Source organism: Vidua chalybeata, chromosome 7, assembly GCF_026979565.1.
Source record: "Vidua chalybeata isolate OUT-0048 chromosome 7, bVidCha1 merged haplotype, whole genome shotgun sequence".
NCBI classification, from domain to species: domain Eukaryota; kingdom Metazoa; phylum Chordata; class Aves; order Passeriformes; family Viduidae; genus Vidua; species Vidua chalybeata.
Genome location: NC_071536.1, coordinates 37,832,901 through 37,850,509, shown reverse-complemented (window position 1 = coordinate 37,850,509; position 17,609 = coordinate 37,832,901). Strand labels below are relative to the sequence as shown.

Below are 17,609 nucleotides of genomic sequence, written 5' to 3'. Positions count from 1 at the left end.
TGGGCGTTGGGGCTCTGCTGCTTCAGGGTGAACATTCCTGCGGCTCCCCCACAGCAGCAGGGAAGGAGGCAGCGTGCTGCTGCTCCACTCGGCGGGATCCCAGGTGGAAGTGGGCTTGGTTGGAGTCGGGAGAAGGGAGGAGAAGGTGCTGACTCCCATCCCGGCTTGGCGCAGTGCGGTGCCGAGGCGAGGGAGCAATCTGGATCCCGCGCGTTTATTCATTCCAGCAGCACTTCAGGGCGTTTATGCAAATAGTTCATTGCTCCAGCTCCTGAAAGAACCACACAAGTGCTGTCACTTGATTGAGGAATCATTAGATCGGGCTGGAAATAAAATTTTCTCTGGTTCTGTATTCACACCCTCGGAAAAAAAAAAAAAAAAAAACAAAAAACCAGTGCTCCCACATTTGGGTAGCTCAGGACTGACTAAATAATAGATATTTTGGGATAGATGGATACACGTCTCAGAGAGATTTCCTTTGTACTGTAATTAAAAATAAAGAGGATGTGAATAATCTCTAATGGCAGCAGAGTATTTGGAGGAAGCCAAGTATTTTTGGAGGACTGTGGGTACTCAAAGTATTCTGACTTCTGAGCTCTTCTCTTTCCCCCCACCTCCAACCTGAAGGTATTTTAGTCTGGGTTATATCCTCAGTGACTTGTTGGGCATTAAAAGTTTTGGATGACTTGTGGTCTTTGTTTACATCTCTTTCAAAATCTCCCGTGCCCTTGTGGAGTTGTGGGCTCCGATTAACATCATCAATGAACGCTGTTAAAAAAAAATGAATAACGCAGCAACTGAAGCCATTCAAAAAACGACATTTTCTAAAGGTTGGACTTTACCAAAGCTCATTTCAGCTCTTTAGCCATTGCATGTTTTCAGCAGGTCGTTCCTGTAGTGTTGGCCAGTGGCCTGAACAGTGGAATTCCCTGTTGGATAATGTCAGCTCCATTCAGGCCCCCATTCCCTCAGCATATTTATATTTATTTTTCTATTTATATTTCTATTACTTCCCAGTCAACTTAAAAGAGCTTGGTTCTTCCTCCCTCACCTCGGTGTGTTTCTTGGATAAATTACCTCATAATATTCAAAACAGCCTTTGATTTAGAATTCCTCTGTAAAACAGGGAATTGTATTTTTATAGCATCTTTTAGGATCCTTTTGAGTTGAATCATTAAATATATATTTTTAATAACCTCGGTGTCTTAAAAGGACAGTGTGAAATGTAAGGACTGGAAATCAAATAGTGATTCCTCTGACTTCTGAATTTTTTTATTACAAATCTATGTGAAGTTCCCTTCTTTCCCTTCATCTTGTGATTTCACAGCCTTTTCTTTTAAATTTGAGCTGACCAATGATTCTCGTAGTTGAGAATCTGGAACATCACAGATCTTCAGGAAGTCTGTAGAACAGGCTGTAAAAATTAACTCCTGGATTGGGAGTTTTATGAACATTTTAAAGACCATCTTAGAAGCTGAGATCCTCCTCCAACAGAATTGGTAAATTTGGAATAAAACTTAGCATAACTTTGGGGAAATCTTCCACTGAATTTGTAAGAAACTGTGAATATGGGAATATTCACAAGAATAACACCTTTGGCTTTGCTCCGGGTGTCTGTTGGACTCTTCCCATGGGATTAGTGGTAACTTTGCAGAACTGATGGAAGCTTTTGGAAGGAAAAGCGGATGAAGCCAATGGAAAACACAAATAGGAAGCGTTTGTGAAACTGCAGTGGTGGATCAGATTGCACTGAAGATGAGATTTTAAGTAATTGTTTTAATAAGGGTAGGAAGTAAATTGTAAATTACTTCTGTCATTAGTGTTTAATTATTTATTGACTTTTTAATCACGTAGTGTTACACCAGACGTTTAATTTGTAGAGCTCCAGGAGGAACCTGTTTAGAGATTTTGTTTCTTAATTTAGTTGTAAATCAGGTTCATACTTCTGTTCTTCTAATTCTTGGTGTTTAGGACTTGGTGTTCTTGTTTCCAGTCATTGTGTGTGTGTGTGTTTTCTGTTTAAATTCTTAGTGTTTAGTCTTAGTGGCTTCAGGGTTTAATGTTCCAAATATCGTTGGGGGTGGACGGATGGTTTTTTTTTGGAAACCACCCGCTGTTCTCTGGAGTCTTGAAGAAGAAAGGCTGTATTTTATTGTAAATAAATCACAGAATTGGGCTGGAAGGGGCCTCTGGAGACCATCCAGTCCTGCCAGGGTCACCTGCAGCAGGTGACACAGGAATGTGTCCAGGTGCTTGGAATGACCTGCAGACTCCAGCCCTCCCTGGGCAGCGGCTCCAGTGCTCTGCCACCCTCATGGAAAGATGTTTTTTCCTCATCTTGAGCTGGAACTTGAGTTTTATTTCATGGCCATTGCTCCTCAACCTGTCACTGACACCACTGAACGGAGCCCGGCGCCAGCACATTTTGGAGATGTTTGTATGCATTAAAGAGATCCTACCTCAGTCTTCTCTAGACTATCCGGAATTGTTTTATCGTAAACCAGTTTCATTACAAATAAGCAAGGACCGCCGCCGTGTTGGCCGCCGCCGGGCGCACAGCGGCCGCCATCAGCCCGTGAGGCGCCGTGAGGCGGCGCCAGCGCGCAGCGCTGCTCGCGGGCGGCGCGTCCCAGCCAATGGCGTGGCGGCGGCGGCGCGTCCCAGCCAATGGCGCGGCGGCGCCGGCGCGGCTCAGCCAATGGGGGGCGGCGGCGCGGCGGGCGGGAAGCAGCGGGGCAGGCGGAGGGAGGGGGGCGCCGGCGGGAGGCGGCGCCGCCGCCGCAGCGCTCAGGGAGCTCGGCCCCGCCGCCTCACCGCGCTCCGCCGCCGCGCTCCCCGGCCCTCCGGCCCCGCACCGGCTCTCCATGTACGACAACTTGTACCTGCATGGGTTTGAAGACTCGGAGGCGGTGAGTGCCGCGGGAGCGGGGCGGGGGGGGCGCGCAGAGCCGCACGGGCGGGCTGGGTGTCCGTGCTGCGGGCGAGGCGCCGGGGGGGGTGACCCTGTGCTGCCCCAAAGATGCCGGGACGGGCTGCTGCGGTTCCCTAGGGAATTATCCCTCCCCGGCATCCCTCGCAAAACGGTTCTCTGGCAGCACGGAGCCCGCGGTGCCGCGCTCGGACGCCTCGGTTTGGGAGCGTTCCCCGCCGGTGTCCGGGTGGGTGTTCTTGGGCACCCGGGAGAATGGCCGGGATCGCCGCGGCGACGGGCACGCTGTTCCATATTAAACAGGGATCCGTTACATAAGGCGTTGTGGACAGCTCGTAAAATACATCGGTAACAACATAATATAGAGTGTACGTCAATGCAGACGTATGTATGGTATGATGTGGTGTCCTCGGGAGAATGGATGGGTCCTGGAGGGCTTCGGATGAGGAATTTTCTCCTGCCTGTGTCAGTGTTGTCTGGAAGTGCGGTCCCCTCTTAAGTGCTACCTCACTTGTTTTAGCATCCCTTAATTTCAGGGAGAGAGGAACAACAACAGGGTAAAACTGGCATTAATGCAGTGCACCATGTTGAGAGGAAGTACTGTGTATTGGAATCCTTCTGAACTGGGTATTTGAATTATTTCAAAACTCTGCTGCTTAGAAGCCTGGAATGGTTTGGGTTGGAAGGGTTTAAAAGCTCATCTCATGGGCAGGGAGACCTTCCACCATCCCAGGTTGCTCCAAGCTCTGTCCAGCCTGGCCTTGGACACTTCCAGGGATGAGGAAACGCTTTTGGTCAATTTAGAAATTCCTGCCCTTGAGTGTTAACTCTTCCTTTGGGTTCTCTCCGGCTGCTGCTGCTGCTCACAAGCTGCCAGGCCGAGTGCAGATGAGTGGGTTGGTTCCTTTAGGGATGTGATTTGGGATCCAACTGGGTGTTTCTATAAACCAGGCAAACTGAGAGTCCTTGGGAGCTGTTCTCCATCCCCAGTCCATCTTGTGCTGGTTTAATGTCTTCCAGCAAAGTCTAACTACGCTCTTAAGAAGACAACTTAAAAGTGCAGTGTTAGGGCTGAGAAAACTGAGTTGCTGGATGGTGGTTGGTGTGGAAGAAATGTGTCTTTTATAAAAATTCATCAGAGAATGCAGGTAAACGTGTGCTGGATTTAAAGGTGCTTCTGAGGTGCTCAACTCCGTGCATTCCCAGAATCCCAGGGGATTGGAAGGGACCTCTGGAGATCTCCCAGTCCAAGCCCCTGCCAAGGCAGGGTCACCTGGAGTTTGGTGACACAGGAATGCATCCAGGTGGGTCTGGAATGTCTCTGGAGACCCCACACCCTCCCTGGACACTTCCAGTGCTTGTCCACCCTCCATGGAATTAAGTTCTTTCTCATGTTGAGGTGGAATTTCTTGTGGTTTAGTTCATGTTTCAGTAAACCCCAGTGATCTCTTCCAAAAATGTTATTTGGGAAAATCAGCTTTAATGGCAGGAGAGACCAACCTGTTGCACAAGCATCTGGGTTAGGATTTGTGCTGGAAGAATTGTGTTTATGGATGAGAGGAACTTGGTCTTTAGATGTCCACTTGGAAGGATTGGGATGAAAAAGTAATTTCCAGATTCCCTAATACTCCCTTAAGCAGTTTATGATAATGCAGTTTTACAGCTTTTTAAATTTTACAGCCGCTCTGTAATTGAGGATGCTTTTGATAGACCTAATTTCCAGAATCACAGGAATATGTGAGAGCCTCCCTTTTCTTAATAAAAACACCCCAAACCTTAAAAGCAACCTGGAGCTCCCAGTTGTGTGGAAAAACTGGAGGCCATAAACCCCAGAGGCTCAGGCACAAAGCAGTTAAAATTCCCCGAGTGTCTGTTTGCTTTATGCTGCTGAGCCACTTGCTTAAAACATTAAACCTTATTGTTTTAGCTCCTGACTCAGGGATTGGGAATGCCTGCTGAGACAATATCCTGGCAAACAGGTAGTGGGGATGGGTCACATGAGTGCCACTTTCTGGCCAGAGAGAAGCAAGGGAGAGGACTGAGACGGCGGAAAAGGAATTGTGGTGGAAAAGGAATTGTGGAATTCTGGTTCCCCGCGGTGCAGAGCGAATGATTGCTGGGATGAAAGCAAGGACTCTGCATTGTTCTGGTTTAGGACCTGGAAGGCTCATCCTGCAGCTGGAGAGCTGGAGCAGCCCCGGGCTTGGATCCTCCTTGCTCCCCTGGAGCCCCGGGGAGCTGGGAGGGAGGGCTCTGCTAATTGCAGCGCTTCCAGCACGGAATAAACCACAGCCACATGAGTCACTAGCACGGCAGCTCTGCCTAAAGTGGGCATTTGCCCTCCTAAAACCCATCCAGCCATGTGTGCAGAGCTTGGATTTGCATTAAAGGCAGACGTGAATGGGCAGTGAGTGGCACTCATCCCCAGTGAACATGCTTGCTTTTTGGAAAGGTGCTGTAAAATCTGGACCTCATTTCTCCTGATCCGCTGCTCGGCAACAAACATACTTTTTAACAGTGAACAGATATTTCCATGATTTTTGTAACAGCAGCTCTTATTATAATGTGTTTGTGCGTGTACATATATGTAAAACAAGCAAAAATACAATTTTTATTGATGGATATATAAAGACATGAGTGTGTGCATGGTATTACAGTGCATTACCAGCTCTGATGATTAACGTGAAGTAGGTGATGCAGTAGCTGGTGTGAGGCTTTTTGGAGGAGGAAAATGACACTGCTGAAGCTGAGGGCTGCAGGCAAAAAGTTGTTTCCACGTTCTGCAGGGGCAAGCATCCTTGTCAGGAGCACAGAAACATGGAGAGTGCATCACCCTAGGGAGAAGCATCTTCCCACTGAAGATTTTTCCCTTGCGATTTTTTGATTTTTAGGCCTTTTTTAAAATTCTTTGAGTAGTTCTAAGCAGGGTCACCTTTTTGGGAATTAAAGCTGGTTTGCCTTGTAGGGAAGCATTTCATGTTTTTGATCACAAGAGGATGTAAAAGCCCCTTAGCAAAGGGGCTTAGGGGGCAGTGAGATCCCCTGGGTGAGCAAATAATAAATGAATTTGGTTTTACCTCTCACAGTTGGGAACTCATTGTGTGTCTGTGGTGAGGAGAGATTGGAATGCTGCTCCATGGGCTACTCCAGAGTTTCTCTTGGATTTTGGGAAAGACTCCACCTTTTTCAGAAACAGACTTCAATGAAACCTTCCCATAAGAAATCACTTTTTTTCTTCTGTAAAATTACATTTCCATTAAGACAGCATTTCATTAAAAAAACGCCTGCAGGAGCTGGCAACAAGTCCTCTGTGATACAGAGTCCCAGGAACAAAACCTGGCTCGGCTCAGTGTTTTGCACCTGCAGAACTGTCAGAGCAGCCCCTTTTAGGTTGGTTGCTTACGTTTATCCCTTCAGAACAGCACCTGAGCATGTGAAGCACCTTTCCTCACCTCTGGGGGTGTCAGTTCCAGGCTTGTCAGCACGGGAGAGGCTTTAGCTGGGCTGTTTCACGGCCTTAGGGAAGAGCTGCCGGGGATGGGGACGCTGGGGACGCTCAGCTCGGCTCTGCAGCAGGCAGGGAGCGAGCAGGGGGCGGCCAAAGTGGGGTCAGCGAGGGGCTGGTGTGGGGTCAGCAAAGAACTGGTGTGGGGTCAGTGAGGGGCTGGTGTGGGGTCAGTGAGGGGCTGGTGTGGGGGCAGCGAGGGGCTGGTGTGGGGTCAGCGAGGGGCTGGTGTGGGGTCAGTGAGGAACTGGTGTGGGGTCAGCGAGGGGCTGGTGTGGGGTCAGTGAGGAACTGGTGTGGGGTCAGCGAGGGGCTGGTGTGGGGTCAGCGAGGGGCCGGTGTGGGGTCAGCGAGGGGCCGGTGTGGGGTCAGCAAAGAACTGGTGTGGGGTCAGCAAAGAACCGGTGTGGGGTCAGCGAGGCACCGGTGTGGGGTCAGCAAGGGGCTGGTGTGGGGTGAGCGAGGAACCAGAGTGGGTCAGCGAGGGGCCGGTGTGGGGTCAGCGAGGAACTGGTGTGGGGTCAGTGAGGGGCTGGTGTGGGGTCAGCAAAGAACCGGTGTGGGGGCAGTGAGGAACCGGTGTGGGGTCAGCGAGGAACTGGTGTGGGGTCAGCGAGGAACTGGTGTGGGGTCAGCGAGGGGCCGGTGTGGGGTCAGCGAGGAACTGGTGTGGGGTCAGCAAAGGGCTGGTGTGGGGTCAGCGAGGAACTGGTGTGGGGTCAGCGAGGGGCCGGTGTGGGGTCAGCGAGGAACTGGTGTGGGGTCAGCAAAGGGCTGGTGTGGGGTGAGCGAGGAACCGGTGTGGGGTCAGCGAGGGGCCGGTGTGGGGTCAGTGAGGAACCGGTGTGGGGTCAGCGAGGGGCCGGTGTGGGGTCAGCGAGGAACTGGTGTGGGGTCAGCGAGGGGCCGGTGTGGGGTCAGCGAGGAACTGGTGTGGGGTCAGCAAAGGGCTGGTGTGGGGTGAGCGAGGAACCGGTGTGGGGTCAGCGAGGAACCGGTGTGGGGTCAGCAAAGAACTGGTGTGGGGTCAGCAAAGAACTGGTGTGAGGTCAGCAAAGAACCAGTATGGGGCCAGCGAGGGGCCGGTGTGGGGTCAGCGAGGAACCGGTGTGGGGTCAGTGAGGAACCAGTGCGGGGTCAGTGAGGGGCCGGTGTGGGATCAGCAAAGAACTGGTGTGGGGTCAGTGAGGGGCCGGTGTGGGGGCAGCAAGGAACCAGTGTGGGGTCAGCAAAGAACTGGTGTGGGGTGAGCGAGGGGCCGGTGTGGGGTCAGCGAGGAATCGGTGTGGGGTCAGCGAGGAACTGGTGTGGGGTCAGCGAGGGGCCAGTGTGGGTCAGCGAGGAGCTGGTGTGGGGTCAGCGAGGGGCCGGTGTGGGGTCAGCAAAGAACTGGTGTGGGGTCAGCAAGGAACTGGTGTGGGGTCAGTGAGGGGCCGGTGTGGGGTCAGTGAGGGGCCGGTGTGGGGTCAGTGAGGGGCTGGTGTGGGGTCAGTGAGGGGCTGGTGTGGGGTCAGTGAGGGGCCGGTGTAGGGGCCTAGGGGCCGGTGTGGGGTCAGCGAGGCTCAGGGCAGCGCTGGGAGGGCACGGTGCCAGCCCTGCGTGGAGCCAGTGCCAGCCCCAGGCGCTGGTGGCAGCCCCAGGAGCCAGGGACAGCCCCGTGCCTTTCCCCCTGGTCATCCAGTGCTTCCCAGGCGGGGCAGCTCTGCCTCCTCCTGTCCCAGCCATTTAAAAAGACATTTTTTGCTGGGGAAGTTCCCACTGATTGGATTTCCATGTGGTGCCTCTGACCCGTACAGGACATGGAAAGGTGGCTTTGCTTCCTGTGTATCCCTGTTGTAGTAGATTTTTTTAGTAACTGCTTTGACTTTTTTGCTGTTTCCCCAGCATATCCTCCTCTCTTAAGCCATAGAAGCACCTCCTTTCCTCGACCTCTTTTAGCTGTTTGACCTGCATCTAACCCTGCCTGGCTTCCCTTGGCAGTTGCCATCCCTGCATCCGCAGCCTCCCTCCTGGTGCTGGTACCAGGGCAGGCTCTCAGTTCACCTGGGAAGCAGGACTTGGCTGTGCTGCTGTGTAAGCCAGGGTGATGCCCTTCTGTGCAAGTTCAGGCTCTGTCACCAAGAGTCAGACAAGCACCTGTGGTGGCATTCATGCCCACAAAAGCGTTTTAGATTCTGAAAGTCCTTTGGTGTTTGTAGGGACTAAGCCCCAGTGAGATCAACCCTGGTAATTAATGGTCCCAGTTTGCCATGAGCAGGACTGTGTGTGCTGCTACATTATAATAGGGTTTGCCTCCAGTCACTCCGTACAATTCTTGAGAGCTTTGCTGAGAATTTTTAGGAAGAAGGTGATGGGAATAGTGGGAAACACATTCTGTTCCCCGTGTGAATGGTCAGCACGGCGTTCTGAGGACACCACTGCCCTGCTTTTTCAGTGACATGACTCCTCAGAGCTGCCATTCCTTCTGCTGCCAGCGTACACTTTTCTCAAGGCACCTGAGACAAGATCATCTCTGTGTGCTGCCCAAGCAGAACAAGTGATTATAGAAAAACAAACCTTGGTAGGGAAGTTCATATCCAAATTGATTGGATTTGTGTCTGGTGCCTGTGTGATTGCTAAAGGGGGAGGAAAGGTGGGCTTTGCTTGCTCTGTACATCTCAGTTGTTGTGGGTTGAGTAATAATCAAGATGTGTATTTAGAAATGTTTTTCATGCTGTCTCTTCAGTGATCATGCACTGGGTTTTACAACACCCAGTTCATTCTGTAGAACATCTCTGTACAACAGGCAGCCAAGAGCAAGCAGGAGCTTTATCCAGCTCCCAAATAAAACCTGGGACTTCAGGGGCTTGGTTAGAAAGGTTTCAGTGGTTATTGGGTTTATCATATCCACAGGGCACTTCTGAGACTGTCAGGCTGAAGGCTGGTAGCTGAGATCTGATGGGTTTTTTATGTGTCATGATGGATTTTGCAGGCAGGGACACCCTCCTGTATGCCAGGTTGCTCCAAGGCCTGTCCAGCCTGGCTTTGAACATTTCCAGGGGATGGGGCAGCCACAGCTTCTCTGGCACCCTGTGCCAGGGCTTCCCCACCCTCCCAGGGAAGGATTTTTGCCATGGATAGGAATGTGAACTGGGAGAAGTGTTTGCAGTGCTGTTGGTTTGCTGGAGACACCCTTCTCTTGCTTCTCCCTGGGCTTGACTGTTCCAAATTTGTCCATTTCAATTAGTGTAGTTTCTAATGAATCCAAAAAGGCTGAGTGATGTCAGGACCTAGGCATGCAGGACCTTCTGCCTAACCACTTACCTACTTGCTGCTTGTTTATGTAGGATTTTTAGTTTCCAATGTGTGCTAAACTCTGCCTTGATTGGGACAATAATCAATATTTTCCCACAAAAAGAGATTATCCTCTGCCCATTATGTCTCCCGAATTCTCATTGCAATTTGGCTTTTACGTGGTCAGAGCTTTTGTGTGTTTTTGACAGTTTCAAATCTGTTTTCGTTTCTATTAGCCCCTAATAGACTGCCTTGACTAATGAATCATCAGCTGCCTGATATTTATCTTGTGTGGAAAGGGCTGCCTGAGAGGGCTGGAAGGTGGTTTGTTTGGGGGTTTGCTGGGGTGGTTTTGCTTAGATTTTCCTCCTAAAATAACCAAAGTTCTACTACTACAGCATTAGCTATGCTTGCCTTGTTCTGTGCTCTTGTGAGGATGGTTTTCTCTGTGACTCAGATCTTCTGTTTGTTAAATGCCACATTGTGATTTGATAGCATAGTAGTCAAATAAAACACTCAGTAAGAATCTTAAGTCATTTTTATAAACTGCTGCTTGCTGTTTCCATAGAGGTGCTTCTTTAATACCAGAATACCAGAAACACATTGAAATGAAATGGAAAAAAAAAAAAAAAAAAAGAGAAAAGCTTCAAGTCATCTAAATGAGAGACATAATGAGGAGTAGGTAACAGAAATAGATAATTTTGTATTTTCAGTTCCAGCTGCAGGTCAGAGCTCAGCTGATGGTCCAGGTTGTGGTTGCTAAGACTGTGAGTTCATATGGAGCACTAAGGTGTGTGATTAACTGTGGATTTGCCCTGCTTTTGGATTCCTTCTGCTGAACTCCTGGCTGGCTGTGGAGTGCAGCCAAAACCACAGGGCCCTCTCAGCACTGTGCTGCTCCTGGATTGCAGATTGCTCTCCAAATTGCCCGGTGCTTAAGGAAGTGCTGCTGCTGGGAAGTGGAAGCAGCTCTCCCTGGGCTCAAGGGCATTGGAGGGAGGAGTGTGGCTCTTGGTGCTGAAGGAGCACATCATAGAAATAACAAATAACAAGGGAAGAAGCTTAACCTAGGATTTGTTGATGCTATGGCTTGCTTCCCTATCTCCCAAAAACATGCTCTGCTTGGGAGACCCTGAGCTGTTGGATGTTTTCCCTTGGAGCATGCATTTATAAAGATAGGAGAGCCTGATTTTCCAAATCAGCACTTTACCCAAATGCAGATTGCTTTACAAACAGGACAACTGCTCATGGTCATTTGGAATCCAGTAATTAATTCCAAAATGTCATTTAGCTGGCGGGGTGCTGAGTTCCACAGGGATCACAGGTGGTGTCAGGATTTGCTTGCAGCCTCTCCTCAGCTCCTGCTTTGTATTTTTCCACAGTGCTTTGTCACTGGTTTTCATGCCAACAGTGAACTGGTTTCAGCTCTGGAGTGTCTTCTTTTGCCATGCTCTTTCCTTCTTTTCATATCTCAGCATAAATACAGGTGCAATATGTGGAGCACAGCGAGCAGCTTTGTCTGCCCCACGGTACTGATCAGGTAAACTGGATTTTTGATTTGGAGGATATTCCAATGTCCAGAGCCAGCCATGGAGAGCTGGGGGAAGCCAGCAGTGCCTGAATTTGTGACTGCACAACACAGGATGTAAATCTGCTTTTTCTGTTTCTCTCTAAAACCTTGTCAGAAGGGGTTTGAAGTGTCCCGAGGAAAGGACCCAGAAAGGGCAGTGGTGGCTACAGGCTCTGCTCTGCTCCTCAGGAGGGTTTTAATTTTCACCAGGGCAGGGCAGAGAGCAAGAAAACCCCGAGGGAGGAGGACAAGGGGCTGCTCTTCTGATTTGGTTTGTTTGGGTTTTCTTTCCCTAAAAAGTCACCTAGGACAAAGGCTCCATAAGTTACAGAAATGGAACTATTTGGTTGTGCTGCTTCACCAGCATGGGGAATGCAGCCTGGCAGGGATTTGATTTATTACAGCAACAAGGCAGAAATCATGAGGAAAAACCAGTCCCTATCACCGTGCTGAGTACTGGAGGGGTGAAGTGTGTGTTTGAACAAGCTCTAATGCTTCATATTAAACTTCACAAGCCTTTCTATCCTGAGAGAATTCTGCTTAGACCAAATGTATTTTCCCTGTGAGTCCTCCCTTGGTTTTTCCCTGTGCTGGGACATTTCCCTGCAGATGGACTCTGCTCAGCTCGTGTGTGCTTTCTGCTTCCTCCCAGGGGCTGCGTGTGCTTGCTAGAGTGGCAGCACAGTCAGTGATGGCATGGGCAGAAATGTCCTGTTCCCTTGGGAAGTGTTGCTGTGGGTGCTGTGCCGGGTGCTCTCGGTGTGGAGGGGGCTGGAGGATTTCATTTTCAGTAGCAATGTCCTTTATGGCCAGAAAAAACTCTCAGCCCTCATGGGACAGGCTCTAGGGTGAGCTGGCCAAGGCATCCTCCCTGTCCCTTTTCCTGTTCACAGAGCCAGGTACAACCAGAATACTCCTGGCCTAACAGTTCAAATTTTATCACAGCCTTTAATCTCTTAGAATAAGAATAAAATCATGTTTCTAATGGTTACTCCCCTGTGCTGTTACTTTATAAACATCTCCTTTCCATGCACGATTTCTTGGCAATATTTGAACCCCCATTCCCACTGTGGTTGGTGGATTCCCTGAAGAATGTCTCTCTCCTGCTTGGGAAAATGATGTGTTTCTGACAAATCACCAGTTAATCTGTGATATATAGGTCATGAGCTACTGTGATAAAATTTTATGTTCCGGGATAATTAGTGCTGAGCTCATCAGGTCCTAACAAAACCAGCCCCAGCATCACCCTTGGGCAGGGATGTTTCAGTTATGACCAATAACTGGAAAATCTCACCAAGGAAAAAAAGCCAGTGGCAGCTTGGCCCAGCCTCTGGCAGCCGTGAGAGACCTCACAGCAGCTGCTGGCAGCCTGAGCTGTGTGACAAAGCTCAGGAACAGAGCTGCCACTCTCCAGGGGTGACAGATCCCACGGAAATCAGTGTCCAGGCAGAAGAGGTGGCTGGGATTCTGCAGCTGTGGCTGCACTCACCTGCCCACGAGGTCCAGCTGGATTCAGGGAAGGTTTCTCCAGTGTGGGACACAACCAAGCTGCCAGCTCCTGTTCTGTAAGCAACATTACTTGAACTGAAACGTGCCACTGAAGTCTCTCTTGGAACAGACAAAACTGCTTCAAAGTACATTTATTTCCAAAGTTTCTGACAAGTAAGAGAAGCAGCTTTATCCCCACTGTGGTGCTTGTTCTGGTTGAAATGTTCTCAAGATGTTTTTGCCCGCCATAAACCAGGAATGTTGGAGCTCTGCACTTGTTATCGATCTCTTATTGGAAAATGAACGGGGTATTGACAGATGGAAAAACAGACAAATGAGTTATACTTTGCCCCCCCTCCATTTTTCCATGCTAATTACAGCTGTCTGATGGTTTTACTTGCTGCCCCAAGGAGCAGAGTGGTAGTAAGTGCAGGAGTACACTGCTGAGTAGCTCCTGTGTTCTGCCTGGAGCAGATTCATTCCAGGAATGCATTAAGTGATATTTCCCTTTAATAGATCAGTGTAAACATCCAGCGTGAGTGGGAGGCTGGGAGGAGAGGAGTCACGCACTGGAATATTCCCCCTTACACATTCAAAATTCATGCACTGCTGGTGGATACGTACAAGTTGTTTTGAGAAGTTGGCTTAGCCTTCAGACTTGCCACTGGATGTCCTTTTAGTGCTGATGTTGAAGATGCTTTGTCTGTTAGAATACTTAAAAGCCTTGTTAAATGTTTAGTTTCGCTACTCTGTACTGAATATATCACATAGGAATCTTTCCTTTTTGTTGGCTTTCTTAGAATCCCAGGTTCGTTTGGGTTGAAAGGGACCTTAAAGCCCTTTCCATGGCAGGGACACCTTCCACCATCCCAGAGCCCTGTCCAGCCTGGCCTTGGACACTTCCAGAGACAGGACAGCCACAGTTTCTCTCAGCAGCCTCTGGATAGAACACACAAACCCACCAGATTCCATAGACTCTGTGCTGTCTGCAGGAGGGAGCTCTTTCCTGTGATTTCTTACTCGGGTTCTCTGTGTGCAAGCCGTACCTGCTGAGGGGGAAGATGCCTTCAAAGGGATGTAGCTTTGCACAGATATTTTGTGTCTTCCTTCACAAGCGAGAATTTAATTTATAAAAGATGTATGAGATCTCTTTGGTATCAGAATTGAATGTTTTACATTCCACAACAACATGTAATTATTCATAAAGCTTGTCTGCCTTTCTTCTGGATGGTCTGATCTCATACAGGTACAGAAATCCCAGCTGTATCCTCAGAGTAACAGCCACAACAGTGCAAATAAATACAAACACTGCAGTGTTGTTTTGCTGAGAACCTGAGCAGTGAGGAGACTTCTCCAAAGTCATTACAGCTTTTTAGGCTGGTTTTGCTGAAAATTTTCAAACCAATCTAAAATGGAAATACATGTGCCTTTAAATCTGATATTTGGGGCCAGAACTGAACAGAGGGATAAAACCAAATGTAGGTTTCAGAGGAGCTGCAGTGAAGTATTCCAATGAAGTGCAGCCCAAAAATCCTGATGGCTGCACGTTTCTTTCAGCTGTTAAATAATTCCTCCCTTTGCTTTTTCACCCAAGTGCAGTTGGTGCATTACTTGCAAAAATAAAGAAAGGAGAAAAAGCCACTTGCCAGCAGCTGGGAGCTGAAGCAGCTTTCTCCCATCCCAGCATTTCAGGAAGGCAGTCAGCAAAGTGCTTTCCCGAGTGGCTGCTGCCTGCCTGGGTCCTGCTGCAATCTCTGGAGAGCAGAGGGACTTGGGGGGGGTTTGTGTTCATTTTGTTTGGCTCCTTTCTCTTAGAACGAGTCCCTCTCTGCCTGTACTGGTGCTGCTGCCTCAGAGCCTGGCTGAGAGGAATGAGCCACGTCCTGCTCCTCTCCCGTTTTCCTGCCGGCACATCCAAGGGAGCTGGCCAGGCTGCACGGACAGGAGGAGCAGCCCCTCCTCCCCAAGGCTCAGCACGTTTTTCCTCTCATTTATTCCATGTCCCTTCACTAATTTGGGGATGTCAGCAGCGTGCCTTGAGCAGCTCTGTGCACGTTTTGGGATGAGCTGCGGGATGGAGGTGGGGAAAGGGCTGTGTCAGGACAGCTCGAGAGAGATACAGCCACAAATGTGTCTGTCAGGAGCCAGCTCGAATCCTGGCTGTGCCTGTGATGCTCTGTGCTCACTCTGCCCTTCCCTGCTGGAAAAGATGCGCAGGGGAGGGGCAGGAACTTCACAGGAATGCAAGAATCATAGAATGGCCTGCCCTGGGAGGGACCTCAGAGCTTTTCTCCTTCCACTCTGTCAAACCTGGCCTTGCACGCTTCCAGGGATGGGGCAGCCACAGCTTTTCTGGGCAGCCTTTCCTGGAGAGGAGGTCCAGGAGCTGTGCCTCCAAGGAGAGGGGAGACCAGGATTTTGTACCTTCACTCTGCTGCGTGTCACTGGTGGGGCCGGGCAAAAATCCTCCTTTGGGGATGGAAGTTGAGTCTGGGTACCCAAACCAGACCTTGTCCTCACATCCATGGATGTACAGCCCGTGCTGGGGACAGAGCAGGTGCACTGTCTCCTCCCTTGCCCTGTCTCAGGAAGGTTTGGCTGTTCCCAAGGGAGAACTGAGGCACGGGAGAAGCGGTGGCTCGTCCCTCGGTGGGAGCCCTGGCCGTGCTCCGGGGGATGGCCATCCCTGCGGGACGGAAGGTGCTGCTGGAGCCCGTGGGGCACCTCCTCCTCCTGCCCTGCACTCCTCCCCCTGCCTCCTGCGGTGTCCGCGGCATTCCCACCTGCCGTGCACGGGGAGAGGGATGCTGGGCACGGCAGGGAGCCGCTCGGGCAGTGGAGCACACGGAGCTGTGCCCTGCTCTCGCTGGAGGAGCTCCAGAGCGGGAGCAGGGACAGCGCTGTAGGAATTGGATCATCCTGCAGGTCTGTGCCGGGGGAAGGGGATGTGCACAGCAGCCACTGCGGCTGAACAGCCCTGATCCCACAGGAGCCATCGACACTACAGCTTCCAGGGAGAGAGCTCCTGGCATGGGAAGCGCACGCAAAGGAGGAAATAACAAACAGTTCATGCTCAGAGAACAGTTGAACAGAAGCCTCTCCTTCCTGCCGGCAGCTCAGGGCACTGGCACTGGTGGGGAATTGTTCTGGAGCACAGAGCTCTCCCGGTGATCTGTGCCCTGCAAGGAGTGCCAGGGGTGCACTGACACATAACCTGTGCCTGGTCCGTGCCCAGCCCTGCTGGGTGTCTGTGTGCCTGGATCAATGTCACACTGTCCCACAGGAAATCTCTGCTCCAGCAGCTGCAGTGCCAGGGGAGGGCTCTGGCCAGCGCCAGCAGTTTGGTACTGGGGGCTTTGCTTTGTTTAGGGCCGAAAGGGAATTTGGAACTTCCTAAAGTTCAGCCTGGTTTTTGATTGACATCCTTCCCCCTCATCCTTCTCTTTCTTTGGAAATGCAAGGAATGGCTTTGCATCCGATGTCAGTGAGGCACTTCCCTCTCCAGGGGGAGCTCACTCGGGGCAGTGTCAGCCACCACCCTCCAGCTTCGGCACGAGTTCCTTACCTGGGGCTGTTGTACTCTGGCTGCTCATCTTGGACTGTTTTACTTCTTCCTGCTGGATGCTTTTTGTACCTTTGATCAGACTCTGACTTCACTCATCATCCCCATTCCCTGCCTTTTTGGTTGCGTTTCAGTGCAGATTTATAGGGCACCAGCAGAACCTTTGACATTTTCTTTTGGAGCAGCTATACCTCTGCTACAGCATCCCAAAATAATGGCAAAGGCTTTTTAAAGGTTTTCAATCTTGTCAAGATTGACAGGTTCCACTCCCGACAAGGCCTTTTTTTTTTACCTTCTTTCAGCAAGAAACAATATCCAGGTTTTTAAAGTTGTCCTGTTTGCTCCTGCAGATTTGTGTTTACTGGTGCATATGAGAACTGTGATGGAGAAGGAGTTTTTGCACAGAACGAGACCATCAGGGTCTTTCTCAGTTATTGCTTGTGCCAGATCAAAAGGGTTGTGAGTAAGATAGTGATTCCTAAAGGATTTTTTCTAGATTGGAATGCTTGTTGGTTGCTGGCAAGAAGGAATATTAAACTATTGTTTCTTCTAAGATACTTCATTAAGAATCCATTTTGTAGATAAAACTGGAGGCAGATATTAAAAAAAAATTGTCTTTGAATTTTTAATGTTTAACTCTCTAAATTACTGTCAATCATCAAATCCCACAATGGGTTGGGCTTGAGGGCCCTGACAACCAGATAGCCACAAGAATTTGGGAAAATATGTTCACACTATGTGGAAAAAAAAAAAAAAAATATTTATGGTGGCTGGAGTTGAGCTGTATCACAAAGTTCTGGCTGTTCCCTCCTTGTGGATTTGCATTTCCACCTATCACTGCTACCTTCCCATTCAGCCAGCAGGGAATACATGGAGAGACTATTTTGCCAGTGGCATCCCCATGTTTTTTTTTTTTTTTTATCTTGGGTATTTATTTGTTCCTGCTTCTCATTTCCCAAAATAACAGTTGGTTGTTTGTTTGTCCTGTGTTCTGTTGGTCCTCACAAACCACCTGGGAATACTGATAACAACAAGTCCCTCTCACAACAGGGTTTTGTTTTCAGTGTGGGGAGCAATATCCAAGTAGGAACAGGTATGGGAACGAGAAAATTATCAGTGGGGGATATTTCCCCCCATTTTATGTAGTAATGATAAAAACCAAGCAGTTTGGGAGGAGTAGGTGAGCTCAGAGTGCTCTCAGAGCTGCTGGAATTGGCCCCACTGAATTCTCAGCCCCATCCCTGTGAATTCCCAGTGGGCAGCAAAGTCCTAGAAAGTCCTT

General features: G+C 49.8%; 1 protein-coding gene across 5 annotated transcripts in view; it reads left to right on the top strand.

The window, feature by feature from the left end:
• CACNB4 (calcium voltage-gated channel auxiliary subunit beta 4) overlaps nucleotides 1–17,609 on the top strand; it is an 86,254-nt gene that overhangs the window by 34,600 nt on the left and 34,045 nt on the right. The window contains exon 1 of one of the 5 annotated variants that reach the window (XM_053948154.1): nucleotides 2,793–2,909. The exons of the other annotated variants lie outside the window; for them this stretch is intronic. Coding sequence (XP_053804129.1) covers nucleotides 2,865–2,909 — 45 coding nt within the window. The 5' untranslated portion in view covers nucleotides 2,793–2,864. Of the gene's footprint in view, nucleotides 1–2,792; nucleotides 2,910–17,609 lie in introns of those variants that run through there. 5 annotated transcript variants of the gene reach the window in all.